The sequence below is a fragment of the Heliconius melpomene genome, chromosome 18 (genome assembly GCF_056956725.1).
Source record: "Heliconius melpomene rosina isolate 202511_hmr_F chromosome 18, ASM5695672v1, whole genome shotgun sequence".
Taxonomy (NCBI): Eukaryota; Metazoa; Arthropoda; class Insecta; order Lepidoptera; family Nymphalidae; genus Heliconius; species Heliconius melpomene.
Window position 1 is genome coordinate 5634099 of NC_140406.1, and position 24842 is coordinate 5658940.

The 24842-nt window shown below is 30.9% G+C and overlaps 1 protein-coding gene across 3 annotated transcripts in view; it reads left to right on the forward strand.

The window, feature by feature from the left end:
- The window catches only part of LOC146529359 (alkaline phosphatase-like), a 43675-nt gene extending 23977 nt beyond the window's left edge, over positions 1 to 19698 (forward strand). For 2 of the 3 annotated variants that reach the window (XM_085201496.1, XM_085201497.1), the window contains exons 2-12: positions 2852 to 3029; positions 4867 to 4948; positions 6075 to 6216; positions 8335 to 8509; positions 9618 to 9796; positions 12443 to 12650; positions 15879 to 16058; positions 16352 to 16546; positions 16964 to 17164; positions 18940 to 19073; positions 19360 to 19698. In XM_085201496.1, the coding sequence (XP_085057622.1) occupies positions 2933 to 3029; positions 4867 to 4948; positions 6075 to 6216; positions 8335 to 8509; positions 9618 to 9796; positions 12443 to 12650; positions 15879 to 16058; positions 16352 to 16546; positions 16964 to 17164; positions 18940 to 19073; positions 19360 to 19584 (1818 nt within the window). In that variant the 5' untranslated portion in view covers positions 2852 to 2932 and the 3' untranslated portion in view covers positions 19585 to 19698. The remainder of the gene's footprint in view (positions 1 to 2851; positions 3030 to 4866; positions 4949 to 6074; positions 6217 to 8334; positions 8510 to 9617; positions 9797 to 12442; positions 12651 to 15878; positions 16059 to 16351; positions 16547 to 16963; positions 17165 to 18939; positions 19074 to 19359) is intronic. The other variant, XM_085201499.1, reaches the window with a different exon arrangement.
- Positions 19699 to 24842: the final 5144 nt, after the last annotated feature.

Genomic DNA, 24842 nt, shown 5'->3' on the forward strand with positions numbered 1-24842 from the left:
CAAAGCTCGGCGTCTAATTCCGCCACTAAACACGTAATGATTCAAGAATTTGAAGAAAGTGGGAAAGAAAGAGTCTTAATGGAGAATGGAGTGTCTTAACACTAGGTTTTCAGGTACTTTCTCCCTGCTATCTGCGAGATACAGCGTAAAATTATACAATGTGCATAATATTACGCTGCCTGTGTAAAACAATAAGTACACTATAATTTTACGCGCTTATAAGATAAGAGTAGCTCGTAAAGCTATTTTCTGAATGCTTCAAGTACTCGTCATGTTCGTAGAAAAAAAAAATCAGCTTTACGCTGTATCTCAAATTAAATGTATTAACAAATTAACATTTTAGCTTAGCATATACTCGTAAATACATCACTTATAAGTGGATCAATCAATTTATATAATGTTTAAGAAACTTCTATTTTATTTTTTCTGGTATTATACAAGAAGTAAAAATATAATTATTACATAGTTAGGAGATATAAAACAAATAGTTTCGATGACCACAATTGTTATGTAATTGAATCTTCTAAGAATGTCAATTTAGCTCGACCCTCCAGTCTATAATCTTATTTCCTAAGAGATTCCACTCCAATACCTTCATAAAGATTATAGATAAATGCGAAACCTAGTTAGACCAGAACGAAGGTAAAAACTACAATAAAAGGATTTAAATTAAATTCAAGTATTTTTCTCTTTTTAGAGTAGGATGACAGAGCGTAGTGATAAATTATTCCTTTCTTGACTTTTCTATATACTTTTTGTTGTAGCTGTCAATATGTACATTGCACATGTTATGTACATTACTGAGATACTTTGATTTGATTGATAAATTTATAATACCTACACTAGAAATTATATGAAGGCAAAATGGAAGGCGGGAAGTAAAAAAAACTTTAATTTAAACGCTCCCATGACTAAAATACGAAGAATATTAAATTATTATTATATAGAGTCAAAAAATAATCAATTGTGCCATGATGATATCACACTAATTTCTTAGAAATCCATTATATAATATCACAAACAGTTGAACATACTTTCATGTTTTTACAGAACGTTGGTATTTTAATGGGCACTTTGTGGATTTTCTTAAGCGGCTCCTTCATTTCTGTAATTACACAAAAGCAATCCAGCTAATGTGATTTTGTGTTGCGTGACTCGCTACGAATGTACCCTTGCTTTTTTCTTTGAAAGTCAGAGTAATTAAGGGTTTTTGGGTAAATTGTTTGAAATTAACGCTGTTTGTACTTACAAGTCTCATTTGCGTATACCTCTTTAGTAAAGTAGGTTGAGTATGTGTAGTTACTTAAGAGCTTCGGCGTTGTACTATAGCTTGGGTATTGTAATAATAATTATGATTTTAGTTTTTTTTTTGTATTCGGTATTTGAAATGTTTTATTTAAATTACATAGTTCACTATTTAAAGTAACCTTAGATAGGCATGTTTATAATAAATTTATAACAAATACTATTATTGCGTAATTAATTAGAAATGTAGGTTATAGCACATTTAGTTAAACATTGAAAATATAAGTTATTAGATATACTCTAACAAACCCGATATATAACTATTTGGCAATAATAAATAAATGTTGGTATTTCAAGGAATATTATAGTTTGGTTTATTTGTAAAATGAAGTTTGAACAGATATCTAAAGGGTAAACTTTGGCGCTCGCTCCGAATTTCAAAGGCCACGCTATTGGACTTAGAAATTTCTAATCTTAAAGAAACTTTCAAAACTTAGGAGGAGAAAGATACGCTTGAGAGAAATAATGAAAAGAATGCAATCTCATTTAAAAGTTCTATGTACGCTAGTTAAATAATTCCTAAAAATTAATCCTTTTTAGGATCAATGAAAATGACATACATATGTATGTACTAGTGGACCCGGACGCGGCTACGCCTGCTTGAACTATAAGAATATTTTCGCGTCGGTCATACTGTACCGCCCGTAGGCTAGGTCATTTCGACTCAGTGACATCTCCTTAATTATTTATTAGAATGTTATACAGTAAACTATAATTTCAATCCAGATAAAATGCCAAAAGTGACTATTATAATTATTTTCATAAGGATGAATATCAAAATGTCGCGGTAACGGTTGCGTAGCGACGCGACGGTTGTTATTAACATGGCAGAATAAGTTGCATGTCAAATTAGAAAGTACTTTAAAATATATTAGTATATATGTGTAATGTAATGTTATATAGCCTATAGCACTTCTGAAGAATGCAGCTTTCATACAAAACAAAAACAAAGTAAATCGGACCAGTAGATCCAGAGATCTTAGCGTTCAAACAAACAAACAAACAAACTCTTTCGCTTTATTATATTAGTATAGATTATTAAAAAAAATAAAACAATTTATCAATTATAAGATACATAATTGAATAAACTTATGTAAAATGTAAAACATATGTTTACCGAAGCGTCAAGTAAATATATTGTAAAAATTATATTTACAATTCCAATTTTCGCGATACGTCGCGAGCCTTAAACAGAGGTTCCGGGTTTACGAGTGTGCACATATCGTCGTGAAAGGTACAAGATGAAATACGAACTTATTATCATATGTTGTCTGTGTATCTTCCTTCTCGGTGTTGACGAAAATCATGATATTGCCCCAAGTACCTATAAAGACAGATTAAACTTTTCCCCGGTGAAATATTTGTTTGCGGAAGCTTACAGTTTTCTTTTTTGTTACGAAAAAAAACATTCGATTGTTTATTTTTCTTACAAGAAACAATTTTAATAAAAGTTTCCATGTAATCGTTTTAGTTTTTCTACTTTGAACGTTTCAAATAAAGTGATAAATATCTATTTTAATTATTACCATAAAGTTGTCTCTTGCAGGTTATAAGAAGGTTATAGAGAGAGAAAGAGAGTTCTTAGTGACTGTGGGAAGAACGTTAGCACCGATGAAGCTTATCAATCATGAGTGCTTGGTGCTGCATCGTGATCATAATGTGCACGATCAGCAATGGGATCTTGTCTCCGGCACCGATGAATACTGAAGCTAAGGAGCCGTACGGTAATTATACATGTTTTATTTTTCATAGCCCTATTCATCTCCTGCTTATAGAAGAGTAAGAGAGAGAAGCTAGTGTCGAGATATTCTGTTTTCTAATTTCCTGTTTTCCCAAACATGAGTATTGTGTGATAAAATGCAACGTTGCACTTTGTATTATCAAAATAAGCAATGCTGCACGTATAGTTCCTCTGAGTAAGCGAAAACCTCTTGATGGTGGTAACGAGCTGCACAAGAAAGATACAATCGTATAAGTCTAACAAATTTTACTTTGGCTAGTGCAGTTTGGCGATTCTTGGAATTCAAAATATCGATTTGTAGTTTATACGGCTAATATATTGTACTAGTGTCTATACAAAATATATTTAATTATTTTTACAATTTAGTTATGATAGTTACTAGTATAAAAATTGTCTCTGATATAATGTAAATTAGTAAATTAATAATAAAAAGAAACTTTGGGTTGAGTCAATAAATAAATAAGGACCGTGATCAAATAAACAATTATTTTAAAAAATATTATGTATTTATTTTTAAATTAAAAAGCCAACACGAATTGTTTCGTATTTGGGTGGAAATCCCAGAACAGAATATTTTGAAACTTGGTTCCCTCTGCCTGTGCTGGTAAACAACCAGAAATAAAAAAAAAATGTTATTTTAAGAAAACATACACTATTAACATTTTGTTATATTTTTTCGTATAAAACATCACTAACATATTCGAAACGATCCTAATTTGACTCCCCGAGAGACTGAGATAAGTAAATATCTACGAAGTTGAACTTGAATGGAGACCAAGTGGGATTTAGAGATTGCTTTGATGTTATTCTTGATAGCGATAGTCGGTCGAACCTTGTACGATTGCTGCTTTTCATCTTAGAATATTGTACCTGTAATAATATTTTTTTTTGTCCTGTTTTTTTTTATTTATGCTTGTATAAGTTAGGATGTTGCGTGACAATAATTTTATTATTTTCAAAGTTATATTTTTTGATATTATTAAATTATTTTGAATATTCAGTGAATATGTTATAATTTACTATTAAATTTCATTTTCCACTTTAAAAAAATGTTCATACATTACCGCGACTAAAATATACCACAAAAAATATTCCTAAAAGAGAAAGATAATATTAATGAAATATTGTGTTATTTGTCATTTAGAACGACTTTCTATAAATTAGTTGGACTTCATGGCAACATATAAATGAGACTGTTTATGTTAGCATTTTCATATCTTTACATTGGCTTTCCAGATCGGCTTTGTTATGTAAATTGATTTATTTGGAGTCAATATAGATAAATATATCGTCTTAGTTTTTGCTAAATATTTGCATTTTATTGATATTATTAATATTACCGTAACTAAAATCTATTTAATTTTTTTATTTGATTTAGGTATTGTTTTTATACGTATTAGTTAGCGGTATTATTGGAAACTACAATTCTTGTACAAACTGAAATTGTAGTGCTCGCGCTTATTCGTTTGTTAAGAGAAGCTAGTTTACGCCATATCCAACAAGAACTTGTAGTGAAAATGAAAATAAATGTTTTAACACTCGAAAAGCTCGAAGTTGTATACTTGAAATCTCTATTTAAGCCACGAGTATTATTTGCTTTATACCTAAAGTACTATTGAAATTATAGTTTAATGTATATGTGGACATAGTGTTGTATTATAAAATAGTAATAATTTTTTTTTTTCAGCTTCACGCAAATAGCAGAATAGGCAAAGAAATTTAAATCGTCTATTATTTGATTCTTAATAAGTGAACTCCATATAACAGTATAAGGGGAAATATTTGATTGATCGGAAAAAATAAAATATTTTAATTTTCAGATCGTCAATATTGGTATGCACAAGCACAAGAGACACTACAAAAACGCCTCCAGTACGCTTCAGAGAAAAATCCTGTTGCAAAGTGAGTCATTTAATATTGTTTTGCTAGCATCGGTCGTTTTATATACCTAAGCCAAACAAGTTTAATATTTCATTTTTTAATTTTGAATAGGGAATATTTATCATATAGTACTAAATAACATTTACATATGTATAATATACATATTTTTGATAATTTAAACTGTGTGACTGTAAGTACAACTGGTCATGTGTTCGATCCCCACTTGAGAAAATGAAATATTTATTTAAATTTATAATTTCATTTCTTCGCTCTGGTGTGGAGGCAAAGCGTGGCGTTGAACTCTGCCTCTCAACACGCAATGCCTCCAGAATTCAGCAGAATATGGTGAATGGAGTATCTTAACACTAGATTCCCTCAGCCTATCCTGCCGTTAGCGGGATACAGCATGAAGCTGATTAAAAATATATGACATTTCTTTACTCATTTTGTTTATGTTTATATTTTCAGGGTATTTAAATTAATAAACAATTGATGGTCTATTGATATACATATATTGTCTATGCAGTTATATTAATAGGCCAGTATTGTCTTTGAGTTGATTGAACTGTTTGTATGTAATTTGAAGGCTTATTAAGATAGGAATTAGCATATATAAAGCGAGTTTGTCTTCTATAATCGGGAGCAACACCTATAAGATTGTATTATTACCATGATATTGTGTTAGTATGGCTCTAGTGCTGTTTTCAGTTGTTTTATTGATATTGACAAAACTGTACAAACGGAATGAAATCTAACAAAAAATATATTTTAGCTTAGGACAAATACTAATTAAAATTAGAGTGTTGAATTTTTGGGTGGGTTGGATTTTAATGTATTTTCCCTACACAAATAATCCATTTTATTAAAGCAAGCTTAAAGTAACTGTTTTAATAAATAAAAGAAGGCAATTATCATGCATGCTGTAATTTCACACGTAGCAAAGTAGACAGAGGGAACCTGAGAACGTAGTGTTAAGACACTCCGTTCCCCACTGACCGCCAAATTCTTGAGGCATTGTGTGTTGAGTGGCGGAACTCATCTCCGAGCTTTACTTCGTACTAGAGCTAAGAAGTGAAAACGTTAAATATTCCATTCTCCTGAGCGGGATTAGATTATATTTGTAATCATTTAACCTTTTTTTCACAAGGAACGTAATATTGGTGGTCGGTGACGGCATGAGCTTAACAACAGCGACGGCAGCCAGGATACTTCGTGGTCAGCGTAGGGGTCAGTCGGGGGAGGATACGGATTTAGTTTGGGATACATTTCCAGCTGTTGCACTTGCTAAGGTATTATTAAATGAGATTTTTATAATATTTAATATGATTATTTTAATTGTAGAGTTAAATAAATTTTGAATTTGATTAACAAAAATTAACATATATGAAATTCATATAACATTTGCTTATAAAACACATATAACATTTCTTACGAGTATATTTCAAATAAAAAACTTAAGAGGAGATTCTAGAAGTTGATATATTATTTTGGCCTTAGTTTCGGAAAGACTGAGCCATAAAACAGTCTAGGGCCGGCTCCGGCGTGACGTATTCCACTATCGTTTGCAACTTTGGGCGATTTCCAATACCGTTAATAGTTTTTATATAAACGATAGAATGGATATAAAAAAGTTTTTTATTAACAGTTGGAAGCTATTAAAAATTGTATGTAGGTACTATTTTTAAATATATATATATATATCGAGTACTATACTATAAAATCATAATATAATTAATATTTAATATTATTAATATATAATTATATGTTTTTAAATATCTATTCAACGATACCCCACTAGAAGTAGTTCGTTGGTTTTTCTTTTTTAATTTGACAATACGGTGGCTGGGTGTCTATGATGAATTTTGATTGATGACAGTTTTTCAGGCGACACGTGAAGGTAAAATTAATTATCACTTATTTTACTTCAAGTAATAATGTCAAAGGCGCCTGAAAACTAATAGACGCGTCTACTAATTAAAATTATATTTTTTTATATTACAAGGTAAGAAGAGCTTTCAACTTGTAGTTAATTAATTTAAATAGTAAGTTCCATCTTTGATCCCAAGTTAATCTCGTGTAGAAACAAATCGTCAACTATAATTGTGTTATGAGGATAGGGTCCGGCAAGATTACGTAGGGTCTACATACACGGCGATTCGCACAACTTAATTAAAACTATGTTAGTATATAATGCTATCTTTGGTCATGATGAAGACTGAAGGGAATATGAGTTACTTTATCAATAGTAAAGTATGTTTTATTCAAATATAAATCATAATCGAACTTACTTAATTTATTTTGTGTCAAACTAATAGAACAATCGTTAGATATAAGGGATATATCATGCCAGACTGTTTATTCATGCACTAGCTGACCTGGCGAACTTCGTACCGCCTAACAGTCATTCTTTATTTTTTGTTTTTTAATACTTATTCTGCTATTCGGGACACCGTGTCAGCTAGTATATAATAATAATAATAAAACTTTATTGCACTAAAAACAAAGAAACAATATAGTAACAATATTTAACTGGAAATGGAAGCTGTTAATTGTCCTTTAACACCCTAGCTATTTTTTTTTAAATATTTTCAATGTACAGAAATGACTTTTTTACAGATTTATTATAAGTATAGATAGTTATATGAAATGAGTATAATATGTAGGTACCTATAGCAACTTTTTATTCCAAAATACATAAATATATACAATGGTGCATTTTCGAAGACCTAAACTAGAAGATATCATTACGTCAGCCTGGTTGTTATATTTTATCAAAGATATTTGTTATTAAAATTGTGAAGTAACTTGGGTTGGATGAATACCGAATATTTCAATTATATTCTGTTACGTATTTTTAGAAATAACAAGTTAACAAATAATAATAATAATAATGAAAGAAAGCAAAATGAATGTTTCATTTTCATGACTCACTTTTATTTGCCTGTCGTCTCCAACTTTACTAGTACAAATGTTCGCGACCTCACGTCGGCCCCTACACTGTTGTTCATAAATAATACATTTTTTATCAGTTTCCTTGTCGTTTTCCGAGGAAGGTTGCATGAATTACAAAGGTGTGTTTTTATTTATTCCATACATATGTACAGTTTTTCGCTTTCACAAGACGACAATAACTATGTATGTATTGTAATTATAATATGTTATATGAAAAGTTCAGAACGCGCGGTTTTACGCGTACTCTTACGCGTAACTGAAACATATCCAAGACTTATAAAACGCTACGCTGGGACGGTTTTCAAGAGGTGCGAAGAAAAAGTATTTTTCTCTCTAAGTATGGAATACCACTTTAAAATATCACAAATAATATAATATTTTTACGTATGTTTATTTTATTAATATTCATTATATTACAATGCTAAATTTAATATTACCTACCTATCTATACACAGACGTACAACATAGACGCTCAAACTGGCGAATCATCAGCGTGTGCCACCGCCCTCTTGTGCGGCGTGAAGGCTCGATACGAGACTCTCGGTCTCGATGCGAGCGGACGGTTCAATAACTGCGCGTCCGCAATTAACTCTAAACTCACTTCTCTGATAGATTGGGCGCACGAAGCTGGTGAGTGGAACTTAGTTCATGTTTGATTTTATATCTTTATATGAGTAACTTAGATACAGGCTGTGCGTTACAACTCTGATTACTTTTGAAGTGGTTTTCAAAGTAATATTCTATGTGTGTACGTATATAAGTATGTATTCTTTTATTTTATTGTAACTCGAGAAAGCTTGTTTTTATTAGAACATATTTAAAAATATTAAAGTAACATATTTATTAATGTAACATATTTAAAAATATTAAATTTTGATTATTTATTGTCTTCCAGGAACTATTGTTAAATAAATAAACTGATAATATAAAAAAATGGATTGTTTTTTTTATATATGGAATAGGCTTACGTTTGACCGCATTAAGTCTGGTGAGCTTTGATGCAATCTACGGTGGTGCACGCTTGCCTAGAATATACCATACCATGTAAAACTATTACTAACTTGGATATTTAAAACTATTACTAAGTTAGATTATTAACTATTGTGTTTTTTATTTCTTTATGGGTGCAAAAGGAAAAGGCGTGCATTTTTTAATTTAAATATTTAAAATTATGATATTACTGTAATATCCAATCTGTACTTCGTACATTCTGCAAGCTTGTCTATTCAGACAAAATATACAGCAATCGTACATTATTAAAAGAGATGAATAGAGTAGGTCCATTGCTAAATTGCTTTTTATTTCTCATGAGAGCTACATAAAGACGAAGAAAAAATTAATTAAGCGGGAAAACGATATAGTTGGATCATAAAATATAACACTAATTGCTCACTTATCACAACTGCATTAATTTTTTCATCTGAAAAAATATATTTGCAATTTTTACATTTTATTGAATGATTTTTTCTAATAAAATAAATAGGAAAGCAAATTGGATATTTCCAAGTTTATTCTGCAGTTATGCATTTAAATATTTTAAAGCTTTTTATATATAAAATACTGATCTAAAATCAATTTTTAAATACTTAATTGAATAATAATACATTTTCGTTTTACTATTGAACATTAATAAATAATTGATCGCTATTACTAAATCTTTTATATTTTCTTGCTTTTTACATAATTTATATGGTATTTAAATTTCAAAGCAAAACTTCTAATAATTATGAATTCTTAGGTAAATCCAGTGGTATAGTGACAACAGCGCGTATAACTCACGCAACACCCGCTGCGCTATACGCACACGCGCCGTCACGCTACTGGGAGGACGACAGCCGCGTGCCCCCCACCGTGAGACGGGACTGTAAGGACATAGCCTTGCAGCTGGTGGAAAATGAACCCGGTAGGAGTATTAATGTGAGTTTTTTTTATTTATTTATACATCAGATGGTCTTTAAAATGTGTAATTAATAATCAATATTATATATACTCGTATAATAATTTTAATTATATTATGAGTCAATCAAAATATTTTTGTTATTTAATAAATAGATTTTAAGTTGGCAATTTATTGCTCTTTAATTCCATAAGCGTAACGAAATATTAATTAATTTGGAGTTTTTTAAACGTTAACAAATATTAATATATTTTATTTAATACTTCATGTATTTTGTTCTGGTGTTTTAAGGAATAAAAAATTTGGATTTAATATCACACATTTCGTTTGGGAAATAGACGATACGAGTTTTGCTGAAAAGCAATTATTGGTTGCACATTTGAACGGTTTTAACAAAATATCCATTGATTCGATATTTTTATATAAGCCTCGCTTCCCATCATGAGATATTAAATGACGAAAATATGTTTTTTTAAATACTTTAAACCTTATTAATTCAAATATGGAGAAAATACGAGTGGCTTTAGAACGAATTATTTTATTTAATAAAGCTTAAGAAATATTATTTACTTAAATATATTAAAAATGCAAAATTTACAACGTTTTATCACGAGATGTGTATGTGATGTGCCAAGATTACAAGAGTTCTTGTATATTCTATGAAAGACTGAAAGGAATATTAATGTAGGCCATTTTGCATAATATCAACGTTCTTATATACTTATACTCCTTATCGTAAGACACCCGCCTATAGATGATAGTCGGTAACCTTGGATAGAGGACGTGACTCCGAAAATATTGCTTTTTTCCTTGCTTCTATTATATCTAAACTCGCGATACAGGAATATTCAAATAATGTATGTAAGATACATGTTTCGACGTTAAGTATATTATTATAGAAATCTGTAATAAAAATTGTAGCCCAGTACACCAAATATTCTAAACAAAACCAAAAATCGTTGATGTAGTTAGACCAAGTAGGGCAGAGATAAGGGGCACTATCTCATATTATGAGGATTTAGCAGAAAAAATATCCAGTAAATTATAGCTCGAACTATTCGACCGAAATGGAGCTAATATCAAGAAAGGTGAAGTATACTGAGTTTGGATTATTAATGTTTTCAATGACTTTAGTTGTTTGAGTCATTATTTCCTTTCAATTATCTGTTTTGATGGACACATTTTAATACACGGATACGGCATTTTTTACCTCTATTCTCCATAGACTAAGTGAACTGTAGGTTTCTTCTGTCAAATTGACTGACATTTCGCTTAATATTTCTACATATACAGTAGCGAAGATTTATAATATAAAAATATTTTATATTATAAATCTTCGAAGATATCGAAACAAGTACCTATTAGTAATAAATAAGTATGGATGTAAATATAAATAAACAGCGCATACTTTCCTGTATTTTGTATTTATTGTATTCGCGTACCATTTCAAAGGAAGTTCTTAAACACCTGTCAAGCCTGGTTTAACCGCGCCGTCGATCGTCATCACAGTACGATATTTTCGTTACAACAATATAAAACGTTATAAAAGGGGCCCAAACTTTGATTTATAACGAAGTTTTTGTACACCTGTAAATATGAAAGGCCAAAGGAAAGTAACTCACTTTGTGCTGATCGACGTGAGCGGTAATTATTTTTCCGATAACCTTTTTTTTCTATATAAGAAGGGAAATAAGGGATTGAGGTCGCAATTTATGAAATAGCACTTTGTTCGGAGCTATGAGTGAAGTTTGATGAAACTGTAAAATTTTAAATACAAATTTATTATTTTTTTATATAACATGCTTTATATATATAAATAGGAGAAGTAGGAGGTATATATATATAAAAAAAAACAGCTTCACGCTGTATCCCGCACGTAGCAGCGTAGACTGAGAGAACTTAGTGTTAAGGCACTCCGTTCCTCATTTTCCGTCGAATTTTTCGAGGCACTGCGTGTTGTGTGATGGAACTCAACGCCAATTTTTTGTCTTATTGCCAGAGAAAAGAGATGATAATATTAATAAATAATAATTAATTTCCCCGACTGAGAATTAAACCCACAATCGTTGCATTGTAGTCACTAGATGTCCTTAGCTGTATATAGTAGAATAAAAAAATAAAAAATCACAATTATACGTAAACGCGAAAAGTTGCATGTATATATAAGAGGGAAGAGGATACTTGTAAAAGATTCCAGACAAACAATAGCGAAATATATTTAGTATATAATCTGTTATAGATATTCCTTTGAAACTTATGACTTCATTGTTTCGATAAAAGTAACCGTTAAGACAGACATCGGTACAAAGGAATTTATTCTTGATGTAAAATACTGTAGATGCACTATATCCTATTACACGTGGACTTCTTTGTGAGCCAACTTTAACTTTATTGAAATACAAATATTAATAATATATTAAGTAAGAAGCTTATGATACTTTCAAAGAAATTTATTCTGTATTTTCTTTGAAATTCTTTTAGAAATTGTATCTGTGCAAGTACTTTGAATAATTATTTCTTTTCAATATGTGTTTAAGTTATTTTTTTGCGTAACATTGTATCGTTTATAGTTTTAAATAGTTTTATCTATCAATACAATAGATTACAGTATTTTTTTGTTTCTTAACTTTTTGTTTGTATTTTAATCAAAAAATATATCCATGAAGGTAATAATGGGAGGAGGTAGACGGCATTTCCTACCAACTATAACAGTAGACCCTGAACATCCAAACAGAGAAGGAAGACGATTAGATGGACGAAATTTAGCCGAAGACTGGGCTAGAGAAAAGAAGAGAAGGCGATTACGAGCCCAATATATCCATTCAAAAGAGCAACTTGCTAAGTTAGACCCGAGGACGGTTGATTACTTATTAGGTAAGGCTTTTTAAGATTTATAATATTTATATTAAATTGAATATGAAAAAGTTTTTAGTAGTCCGAAATTAAAATCACATTTTTGTTTGTTTTTTATATATTTCGTTTAACTAATAGTGTCTCATCTAAATATGCAAATTTCTTGAGTAACGACGACTAAAAATATTTTTTTCTTCTATTGCGTACATAATGAAAAGAAAGCCTGGAATAAAATTAGGCGAATTGGGCTCCTTGAATGTTTTATACTTTATTTTATACGAGGAAACGTTTCTAACTATCCAGAATAAGTTCCGTAACAATAAATGAACGGCCAATTATTCATTTTAAACAAAAGACAAAGAATTTTGAAACTTACTATTCCGCGAGAGTAAACTTTGGTTTCTTATAAAAATAGTAAAGGAACTTAAAAATGTTACTACTTTCGTTTTAGGCAACATTTGAAAATATTTTCTTGAATCATTTACATAGCCGTCTAGTATTTTGTTTTTATTTCGAAGTATTTTTAAATAAAGCTTCGTTACAAATACAATTCAATTGATGAATAAAAAAAAATGTCCGTATGTTGTTACGAAAATTGCTTCAGTTTAAAGAAAATCGCTAAAAACGCTATCTCTATCTCTGTAACATTTTAATAGCTTACAGCATTTCAAAGTGAGCGGGTACATTACATAGCGGCACTACATTTGTTACGAGCGGTGTTATGGTTACTACGCATATAATGTTACGCTCGCGTCCACTATAGCTTCGTTTGCAAGAAAAAAAAAAGAAATAAAGAAAGAAAGAATAAGAAAAAAATTATATAATCTATAGTAGATATAGTTTATCTGTTTTAAAACGTAGGGTTATTGAAACTTAAAATATGAAAGATTATAGATAGATTACCTTCTATTCTTAAATTTTACTTACAAACACATACAAATAAGGGCAATTATAATAACACACAGTTTGTCATTTCCTACTCGGTAGACGTTATCGCAAAAAATATCATCAGCAAAAAATAAATAAATAATACAATTTTAAATTTAATACAAAAAGGAAACGAATTTGCCTCAAATTATCTACCTCATTTAAAGTGGTAAAGAGAGAAGAAACACTGTATACTTGAAGTATGTATTTTTGAATGAAATATATATTTTTTAAAATACAAATTATATATCAGATAATTTCGCTGATAATGAATTATAATGTTAAAAACTACAATAATGATAATTGAATAACACATTATAGTTAGCTTTCAAATATACATTTCAAGGATTAAAATTAAATATTTTCAACACTCAAAATTTCACTGAAACGGATTATATCATTAACTGAATAGCACTTATCCTGTTCCACAGTTTGTACAAGAGCTGCGGTTTGCAAAATATAATATTTAACTTTGGGAATGAGAAAGACAATAATATCAGTGTTTTAATTGCACTTTACCCGCAACGTGGTTTAAATTAACTGTGATAGCGTTTTAAATAACCATCAACGTTTTATTGGCGCTTCCTTACTACGATATTTGCACGAGAAAACTGCCCAGGATTTTGTAAATATACTTTAATTTAAATTGTATATTAATAAACTACATGTTCCGTCTCAGCCTAAATATATTTTGCTTTGTTGGGTAATAATTAATTTATAGAGAATATCATAGAGAAATCCCTTTCTTTGTTTCACCATGATAAAAATTGTAATAATGTTGTTGATTTTATCGCTATTTATAATTAAAAAAATTAATTAGCAACAGTAAAAACATAAGCAACTTAAAATCCAAACATGTTCACAATAAATAGTAACTAAGTAATATTTTATATTCCACATTAAAATTTTAGGACAAAAGTCGCAAACGAATCTGGAATGTGAATGAGCTAAGAGGATTACAGAAAGCGTGATTATAATGTAAACACGGTCAAATGAAGTCAGAGGTAGACATTTACAAAGAAAAAATTTTGTATTATCTGGCATATGTGGTCTCATTAAAATTTTTCGTATAATTATATTTTTTATAATTTTATAGAAAGAAATCGAGATCAGGTACCTATATAAGGCTATTCAAGAATTTTTAGTTTATTTTAGATATCGTGACTACCTATTGACCTTCTAAAGAGAGATGAGTATCGAGTGAATTGACTGCCATTCACGAGGAAAATGAAACACTATCTCTAGTTTTTGCTACGATGCAGTAAAATTTAAAAAGAGGAGGTACCTCCTCTCTATTGAATAGAGAAACCCGAAGTAATACATATGTACGTACCTATATAGGTATATTAGGATGTTCTACTATAACGTCTATTGGCTATATCTATACAATATAGGTACATATCCCAAGAGCGTCACTGACTGAATAATTTAGCACACCTTTGTAATTTACTGCCTTATGTTAATTGTTCGTTTACGACAAGATTCAGTAGAAGTTACACGAGATCCCGAACACGTTGTAAGGAATAGCACGGTTAAAATAATTAGGAAAAAAGTCTATCACGATATAAAGAGATAAAAGGAAAAAAAATATTTTTTAAATTTATTTGAAAAGAGGACAACTCGCTCATTATTGTACATCCACAACATAGATTAAACTTCGCTCTAATTCCTCTGGAGTTAACAATAATAGTTTTATATCCAACGAACAAAATGATTTAAGATACCAATGCGATGTTTTTTGTTGAAAGAGATAATAAAATATGCACATTTTCTTTAGATTCATAGAGCACCAGTCATTTTCACCTTATTTTACTTTGAATACAAACTTTTAAATATCGTATTTACTGCAAAAATCCATATGGATTTCTATTTATTGATTTCTTACAGTTAGTCGAGTAAGCATAAAAAATCTTCTGTAATGACACTCCAATCTTCACTTTACGCATTTTGAAGATAAAGAGATTATCAAATAAATTAAAATAAGAAATAAATGAATCAGCTTCACGCTGTATCCCGGATCCAGCAGGGTAAGCAGAGGGAACCTAGTGTTAACACACTCCGTACCCACTGTCCACCGAATTGGCAGTTTGTGTTGAGTGGCGGAACTTAAAGCCGCGCTTTGCCTCGACATCGAGCGAAGAAATGAAAATATAAATTTAAATAAATATTTCATTTCCTCGAGTGGGGATCGAACCCGCAATCAATCGCGATTACAGTACATTTTGTATCCCTGAGATTGACCTGAAAATTAAAATAACTTTAAATATTATTCTTACTTTTAAAAACAATCTCAGAAATAAATTTAATTTCAACATTTAACAGGTTTATTTGAGTATTCTCACATGGAATTTAATGCGGAACGCGGAGCCGTCTTAGACACGGAAGAAGGCGCGGCGGCAGGTACAGCTGTGAAGGCAGATGATCCTTCTTTAGCTGATATGACCCGGGCTGCGTTGGCTGTGCTAACGAAAAATGATAAGGGATTCTTTTTGTTATTAGAAGGTTTGTATATTATGTTTTAGTGTAATATCTTATTCTCTTTACATATTTATAGTTTTTAAAGTAGACGCTATAAAAAAAATACTTGTGAAATATTAGTTTCACAATATGTGAAAATTAAAATTAACCACCATCCAAGTGTATTAGCCAATTCATAGCTTACATAGCTATAGCTTTAGAATACCAAAATATCAATAAACATTGTCTGATTATAGAAACCTTTTCAGGAAAAATTCAGAAAATACTTTTCATAATAAGCTTAGAGGCAAGAATTAAAATTATATCATAATTTATAGGTGGCAGAATAGATCACGCTCATCATTACAACAATCCTTATAGAGCTCTGGATGAGACTCTAGAGTTAGAAACTGCGTTGTTAGCGGCATTGGAAAAAGTAAATCCAGCGGAAACTCTAATAGTCGTTACTGCAGATCACGGACATGTCATGACGTTTGGAGGACAGGCGACGCCTAGAGGACATCCCATTTTAGGTAATATTCAACAGTTTCTTTCAGAACATAATGCTTATGTAGTGACTTTTAGACAGTTTTAAATAATTAATATGGATCTTAATTGTGTGTACATTATTATTTATGTAATATTTCACGGCGGTGTTGTTAGGACACGGACGTAGCTTGTTATATACATTATGTTACTATGACATTTTTTAGCTTTGTTTATGTATATAACATCGTGTATAATATACATGACGGTTGTTGTCGATCCCTACTTGAACGAATAATTTCTTATATCCATTAAGACAAAGCATACGATACAATATAAAAAATAATATTTATCATCCCCATAATCTCTCCGGCTACCTGGTTGCTGAGTTGCTAAGCCGAGCGTAAAAATATTTGTTCGTTGAAGCTGAGTTTAATATTATTAAATATTTGCTCTGTACAAAGGTGCAGACACACAGCCCTCCGACATAGACAGCTTGCCCTACACCACGCTGCTGTACGGCAGCGGGCCCGGCCACGCGGCGCCGCGCGCGCTGCCGCTCAATAGCAGCGTCGCGGGTGCGGCGGCGGACGCGGTGCACGCGGCGGCCGTGCCGCGCCAGTGGGCCACGCACGGCGGAGAGGACGTGCCCGTGTACGCTTTGGGTAAGTTGTACTTAATTCGGTGTTGCCAGATTTTATTTCGTGTAAGAGAGGGATTTTTGAACGTTTTCAGTAAAAAAATGATAGATTCATCAAAAGCGGGATATACAAGAAAAAAACATGCATAGCTCTTATTTATATATGTATTTATTTAAGTTTTAAATAAAGTGTTAATACAAAATACAAAATATTTTTAATGAACTTCTAATGTTGTCTAAAGTTAAATTAATAATTCAAAATTTACTAGTCATTCATTTCTATCTAACGTTTATTTAATATACACTTCCGCAATAACAGAAAGTTGGGAGAAAAAATGTAATGCCGGGTATTTATGTGTATACATGAAAGTTTCATGACTGAATGAGTCTTATTTTATGGCAGAAGGCAAGGTAAAGTTTATAATTATTTCTTCCTAGATATAGTATCATGCATACGTTTCTGTCTGCATTCTGCTAATTAAAATCAAGTTCATCGAAACTTATATAAAGTTACGGTTAGCTATCGTATACTTCTATAATATGTTTCAATGGCAACCCACGTTTCATATAGTAACTAGTTTAACCAAGAAGTTATGCTGTGCAGGGTATAAACAAGTTATTTGCCATTTATATCTATTTAAAGATATTTAAAAGCTTTGCAATAGGTACCTAAAAAAATATTGAATGCTGAAATGACCTTTCATTTTTTCGTGTTACGTCATAAAAAAATATAAGTGATTTATTTTAAATTAAACTTTTAAAAATGTATAATACTAAACAATCCTAAAAACCGGAATAACATCAAAACGGATTATACGGATGGATTTACAATATTTGGTCATAATCAATATAAAAAAATGTACGATAGAATTTTTGTTTTTATATACTCGTAGAAATCAATTTAGCGTATTTTTCTTTCACGATCTTTTAAAACTCGATTGATTTCGAAGCCTGGCTTCCACTACACTGTATTTGCAATGAAAATACCTGATATTTTTAGTGCATCACGAATACGAAAGGGAAATATTAAAAATTGGTGTATACATTCAATAAAGGGTAGAGATCGTTTAAAAAATCTATCTCTGGTATGTCCTTTATAAAGTAGGTCACGTAAAGTGTCAAGAGCTACGCTTCGGGCGTACCTCTTTCAGTTCTTTCGAAGTCATCATTCTTCGCGTGCAAACTTTTGAAGATTTTTGAAGAATTTAGGATACATATTTGATGTAAAATATGAAGATTTTAATGTGGCAGTACAGAAGGTCACACACCATAATAATTGCACAAAATTTGTGTTTAATAATTATCTACAAAAATTACAGTATATTATTCGTTTCAGTTGAAAAACAATATTATAAAAATATTTCGTATTTTAATTATAGCAGGAATACACAGCCTCGCTAGAGTTATAATGAAGTCGCAGTGGCCGAGCTGTAATTAAGTACTGGGACAGTTAACCATATTTTTAAAATATAATTAAATAAAGCTAACTATATAACTTGAAGTTATAAATAATTTTAACTAGATTTAATTTTTTTTTAAATATGATTTTTGAGATTTTTTTGTTTCACGGTGCATACCGCACATAACAGAGGAAACCTAAGAACCTTATGTTTAAAGACTCCGTTCCCCACTCTGCTGAATTTGCAGTTACGGTTTGATTGATTACCACGACGAGGGCCTCGACCAAAAAAAAAAAACGAAAAAGTTCTATAATTCTAGTTCTAGTTCTATAATAATATATCTACTATTTTTCGTTAGTACACGCGAAGTAAAATTTATAGGTGCCTTTTATTTGTCTAGGCCCCATGGCGACAGTCTTGTTCACGGGCGTTGTCGAACAAAGTTATATTCCGCACGCCATCGCGTACGCCGCGTGTCTGGCGCACCACGCGAGACGGTGCCAGGAATCTGTCTTCAATTTTACTAAACCACAGGTATAGTAAGAATCACGCTTGAGTATTTATTGCCCATCAGACTTTCAACTATTTTTATTTTCACGCTTCATCCTGTATATAGCATGGCAAGCACAGAGAGCCTAGTGTTAAAACACTCCATTCCCCAATTACCGCCTAATTTTTGAAACATAGCCTGTTGTGTGGCGCAGCTCAACGCCGTGCTTGTCTTGTATGAAAAAAAATCATTTCCTCGAACGGCAATCGAACTTATAATCGTCGCTATGTAACTTTTTAATATAAACATTGAATAAAATATTTGTTTTAGATCAAAATTCCAAACTGCGTACCACCAGAAGTGAGTAGCGTAGCAGCAGCGGAGGAAACAAGGAATGAGGCTTCAAGCGGGCGGCGTATAGTAGTAGCGTCAAGCGTCATGTCAGATGAACGAGTTCCGCGAAGCTCATCCGCTTCGTCTATCGCTCCTCTTATGGATGCGTGCTACCTTATATTAAGCGTTATACTCACAAGTTGGTCCGCTACGGAATTTTGACGTCATTTACATTTCTAATATATTTTGTACAGGGATCGTTCATAGATATGGCACTAATGTAAATATAATATTTGATAAATGTAAATAAAATAAATAAATAATACTTATAATACATTCTGGACTTTTATTATATTGTTTTTTGTTTTTAATATTTTATCGTGTAACTTGACCTATATTTCTGATACATCTTCTTTGTTTAATAATTTGTGCACATGTAAATATGACATGACATTGGCAAAGTGACACGCTTTATCTCCACGCTGTATCACGCACATAACAGGGTAGGCAGAGGGAATCTGGGAACCTAGTGTTAATTAACACGCACTTTACGTACTGGCAGAAGTCAACGCCGAACTCTACCTCTTTACCAGAGCGAGAAAATCAAAATATTAAATATTACATTCTCCCGAGTGCGACTTTAACGCTATAATTAAACTGAACTGAATAATATAATAAAATTAGTTTACACATAAAATAACAATCAAAGTTATTTACTATTGACCATTTCGTATAAAAATATAACGCTTGTTAATAAAAATGTTTATTAATTGAATTTCGATATGTTAGTTGAATAGTAAATTGACGTGTACACTGCACTATTCATTATCCGTGAAAAATAATTTTATTATAAGAATTGGTATTCAGTTTATAACACGATTTTTAATTAGTAAATTTTTAAATAGCGAACGATATCAAAAGTGGGACAAAAAAATATTAATTAAATAGAAGCCGAAGAGTTTTTTTTGCCTTTTATAATTTCTGGAGATGAAAATTTACAAGGCAGCACGTCCTGAATATATATTTTTCCTTTTTCTTCGTTCCCAGTATAGATGCTTATTGAAAGAGCAATTTTAGCTACGGAGTAATTAGTCACTGTATGACGTTATTAAAATGATTTAACTTTAATGGTACATGGTATTATGGTTGAATTTTAATAGTACACGCAGTTGTTGTGGATATTGATGTTAAGACAGCCCGTTCCCATTAAGACACTTCCGTTCCCATTTTCCCTTGCGATAAAACTCAACTCCGCGCTTTGCTTCGTTATTAGCGCGTTGTGTCCCTGCACCACGGCTGGCCTTAATTAATAATTTAATGATATTTTAAATTATTAAATAAAATTATCCACAGCTGTGAACCAAAACAGAAACATGGCATTATAAATTTTAGCTGGCAAGCTTTGCAGGTAGCACTTTTAGCTATAATATATAGATAGTACGTGGGTATCTTGAACTTTGTTTTATGGGGGTAATATGGGCCCAAGTTCGTCGGCATAATCTCTCTCAAATAGGTATTTATGTGAGTGAAGATTCCTTTCATATCGCTTATTCCATACATCTCCCTCAATTGTGGTGATTATTAATATAATTCCTATTCAATAAGTTAAATGGTAATATTTCTGTTTAATAAAATGTTTGTATTGATTTTAAATGTAATGTTATGTGGGTTTCTTTAAAACAATACAGAATATTTCATTTTCTGATTTTATTAAAAGTCATATTTGACTTGTTATTACAAGTTATATAGTTTAAAAAAAATACACGATCATTGTAAATATTTTTGAATAAAAATTGCAATATCAAATAAAACTTGCACGTCGTGTCACAAAATCTGTAGTAAATCTCAGGATAGTTAATTTTTTCAGTGACATCATAAGAAGCAACCTTCAGGAACTCTTTTGAGGCGACAGCCTTATCTTTTTGTATGTAATGTATACCAGTGCCTTGACAAAGATTAATAGAGTCAGCTTGGAATCTTGCTTAAGAAAGATATAGGAGGTTCTTTTAAAAATAATTCACTATGCGGCTTTTATATTCCTTATATTCACATTCTTTATTCTGTGACGATTTCAGCTTCTCTTCTCTGCGTTACTTGACCTACTTTTTTGCATTTACACCATAATTCAATTGAGGCAAAGGTAGCCTAGTGACGTAGACTTAAGATAGTAGGTTACCTAATATATATTTTTTTATTTATACAATGAGTAAAAATATTTATAAGTGTAATATTTTTTTAGTCAAGTTGTTTCAATAATTTTAAAGAGGCCGAAGCACGAGAAAAACAATGCATGTCAACTTACAAAACCCAATACAGGCATGCAGTAGTAGGAAAATGTAAAAAATACTTGACCAAAAAATATTTAAATTTTAATTAACATCACACTTTACAACATGTAGAGCGATTGAGTAATTTTATTTTTTGCATTTCCAACAATTTGTATGATAGGCAATAGAAAGATACGTCTAGTACAGACGTATCTTTCTTTTCTCTGACGTATCTGACTTCTCTATTTTTCTTCTATTATAGCAATATCAATATTTTTAATATTGCTTTGTGCTTGAGCCCATCGCCGCACTTTATTAACCAGACAAAAGAAAAGTTTTTTTAATATCGACGTTAAGAAGTCATTTTCATACGTATGACTTAATATAATAAAATAAAAGAATTGAAACTTTTTAGCTATAATACTAAAAAGGCATATAACATAGCAAATGAAATTCTATTGTCGATCAAAGTCCAGCTGTCCACACTCAGTTTTTGCGGACCCACAAGCTGTGGAAGGGCGTCGTTTGCGGTCATCGCGGATGGAGGTCGAGAGTTTCCACCGCAAAACAGTGTAGCTTCCAAGATGTTTGAGAACTGTCTTACAGAGTAATATATGTACGACATAAATGAATGTATGGGGAAGTTAGGGTTCAGTAATTTACGGTAGTTTATCGTTTCTTACTGAAAATTTTAAAGTGTTTTATTAAAAACAAACTTCTATTTAAATTATATATTATATTTATTTAAGAAATTCTGAAAATTATAGTCATTTTCAGGTGCAAAAATTTGTCTATAATTATGTATTATATTATGTGTAAAGTTGATGAATGTAATTAATATCGTGGCAACTAAGATCTAAAATTAATAATCTTATGATAAATGCCAAAAAAATAATTGTTTTGAGTTTGCTTTACCGAATGTTAAAAAATATAATTTTAATATAGTAATTGAAGTAAAAACTTTCAATGTGACAGAATCAGCATTTTCTTAGGTATAACTATAGATTCCAAACTCCAATGGAACACCTAACTGGAAGCACTTGAGGATAAATTCAGCTCTGCCGCGTTCGCAATTGACGGACGGACGGATTTGAAAATGACGGACGTCGAAACTGCCTGACTAGTCTACTATAGCTATTTTCATAGTATTTCATATATATTCATTCTTATGAAATACTGCTATGGGGCAATGCTACAGATATAAATTCAATATTCATTCTCCAAAAAAGAGCCGTGAGATGTATTTATAAATAGAGCCTAAGAGCTCGACATTTTCTGAGAGTTCTTTTTAAAGATGTAAGTATTATGTTACGTCAAGATTTCACCTAGAAAAAGTTATAAAATCCGCAATGTATTCTAAGTTTGCTATTACAAAAAATTAAAATATCTGTAAGACCACTAATAAGTAAAGTTTATTACACTTTTCAAGAATATTTACAGGATAAAGATTTAAGGCTGCCAGTTTATGTAATAATTAAATTGAACCATTGACATTGAAAAGAGCAACTGTTGAGATTTTTGCCGGCTCGTTTCAGCAGAACTGCCTTACGAACGGGCGGTGGTGGTTTTTTTATACGTTCATTCGACGATTCAAATGCTTAAAATAGTCTATTTGAAGGAAGAATATTTTGAATTTGAATTTGATCTAATAAGCGAATATGGTGAAAAGTCAATTAAAAAAATAATAAATTTTCTTGAAAATATTACTTACATATATGCGCGTAATATTACGTTCCCAAAAATATACATCAATGGGATCTCACAGACTTCAGCATTATTAAATACTAGCGGACGCGCGCAGCTTCGCTTGCGTATTTAAGGGTGAATTCTAATAACCCATGAAACATGTGTTCAATGAAATATTTTTAAGAGTCTAAATTTCAAATTTTATAAAAATCGGTGGCGATTTAAAGATTTTTCCATACAAACTTTCAACCCCTTATTTGCACCCTTAGGGGGTGAATTCTAGAAAACCATGAAACAGATGTTCAATTAAATATTTTTAAGAGTCTAAATATCAAATTTTATAAAAATTGGTGACGATTTAAAAAAATCTATACAAACTTTCAACCCCTTATTTGCACCCTTAAGGGGAGAATTCTAGAAAACGATGAAACACGTGTTCAATTAAATACTTTTAAAAATCTAAATTTCAAATTTTATAACAATCGGTGCCGAATTAAATTTTTTTTCCATACAATTTTTCAACCCCTATTTCACCCCTTTAGGGTTAAAATTATTCAAAATCCCTTCTTAGTGGATGTCCAGATTACGAAAGTAAACTTTTGTCCAAATTTAACGTTTCTACGCACAGCGGTTACGGCTGTGCGTGCGTCTTACCTCAGTCAGTGAGGACAAGTCCTTTTATATATTTAAATATTATTGTCAATTGAAATTTAAATCATAACATGTCTAGAGTACGTTTCAAGAAATCTCTTCTACATTGTACCACCGTTCACCTAATTTTAAGCTTAATTTGTTAACAGTTTCATTTTGGAGTAATTGGTCCATTAAATAGCCATGTCATTCATCAGCTCAAGTTTATTTAAATGATTAAAAACGATGCCCAAAATTTAAAATTTACTGAAAGGCTACCGTCAAACATCTTTAGGTTTATTAAGAAAGTAATCAGCGTTAAGAGAGGTTTAACGAAACAAATCTAAAGTTCTTTGAAATCGGTCGGGAGAAGCTGAAGGGTTGTTTTGTTGAGATATTTACCGATAAATGGAAATAAACACGCAAATGCATGTTATTGAAAGGAAAGCGTGGTACAGATTGATTGAATACTTATTACTACGAAGACAAGCTAAGATATTTTTCCTTTCAGAAAGTCCATAGTAATAGAATATGCTTTAGCAATATAAGAATATTAAAAGTATACAAATACATATTAAATAACATTAAGATAAATATATTTTTTATAGATAAATTATATATTAGATAAATTCATTTTTGTAAACGTAAGGAAAACTATACTTTTTATTTGTACAAGAATAAATTAATCTAACCTCCTGAATTGTTTGTTTTTGAAACTTTATCCTAAACACGTAATCGAGTATCGAAACTTCGTGTAGAGCTTAGATTGGAACAATGATATGCAAGAAAGTACAAATATATAGGGGGAAATAAGAGGATTACCGTTAATATATGAAGTTAAAGATAAATATTACCAAAGTTTTTAGCTTTATTACTTTGTGCTACACATTACGGTGT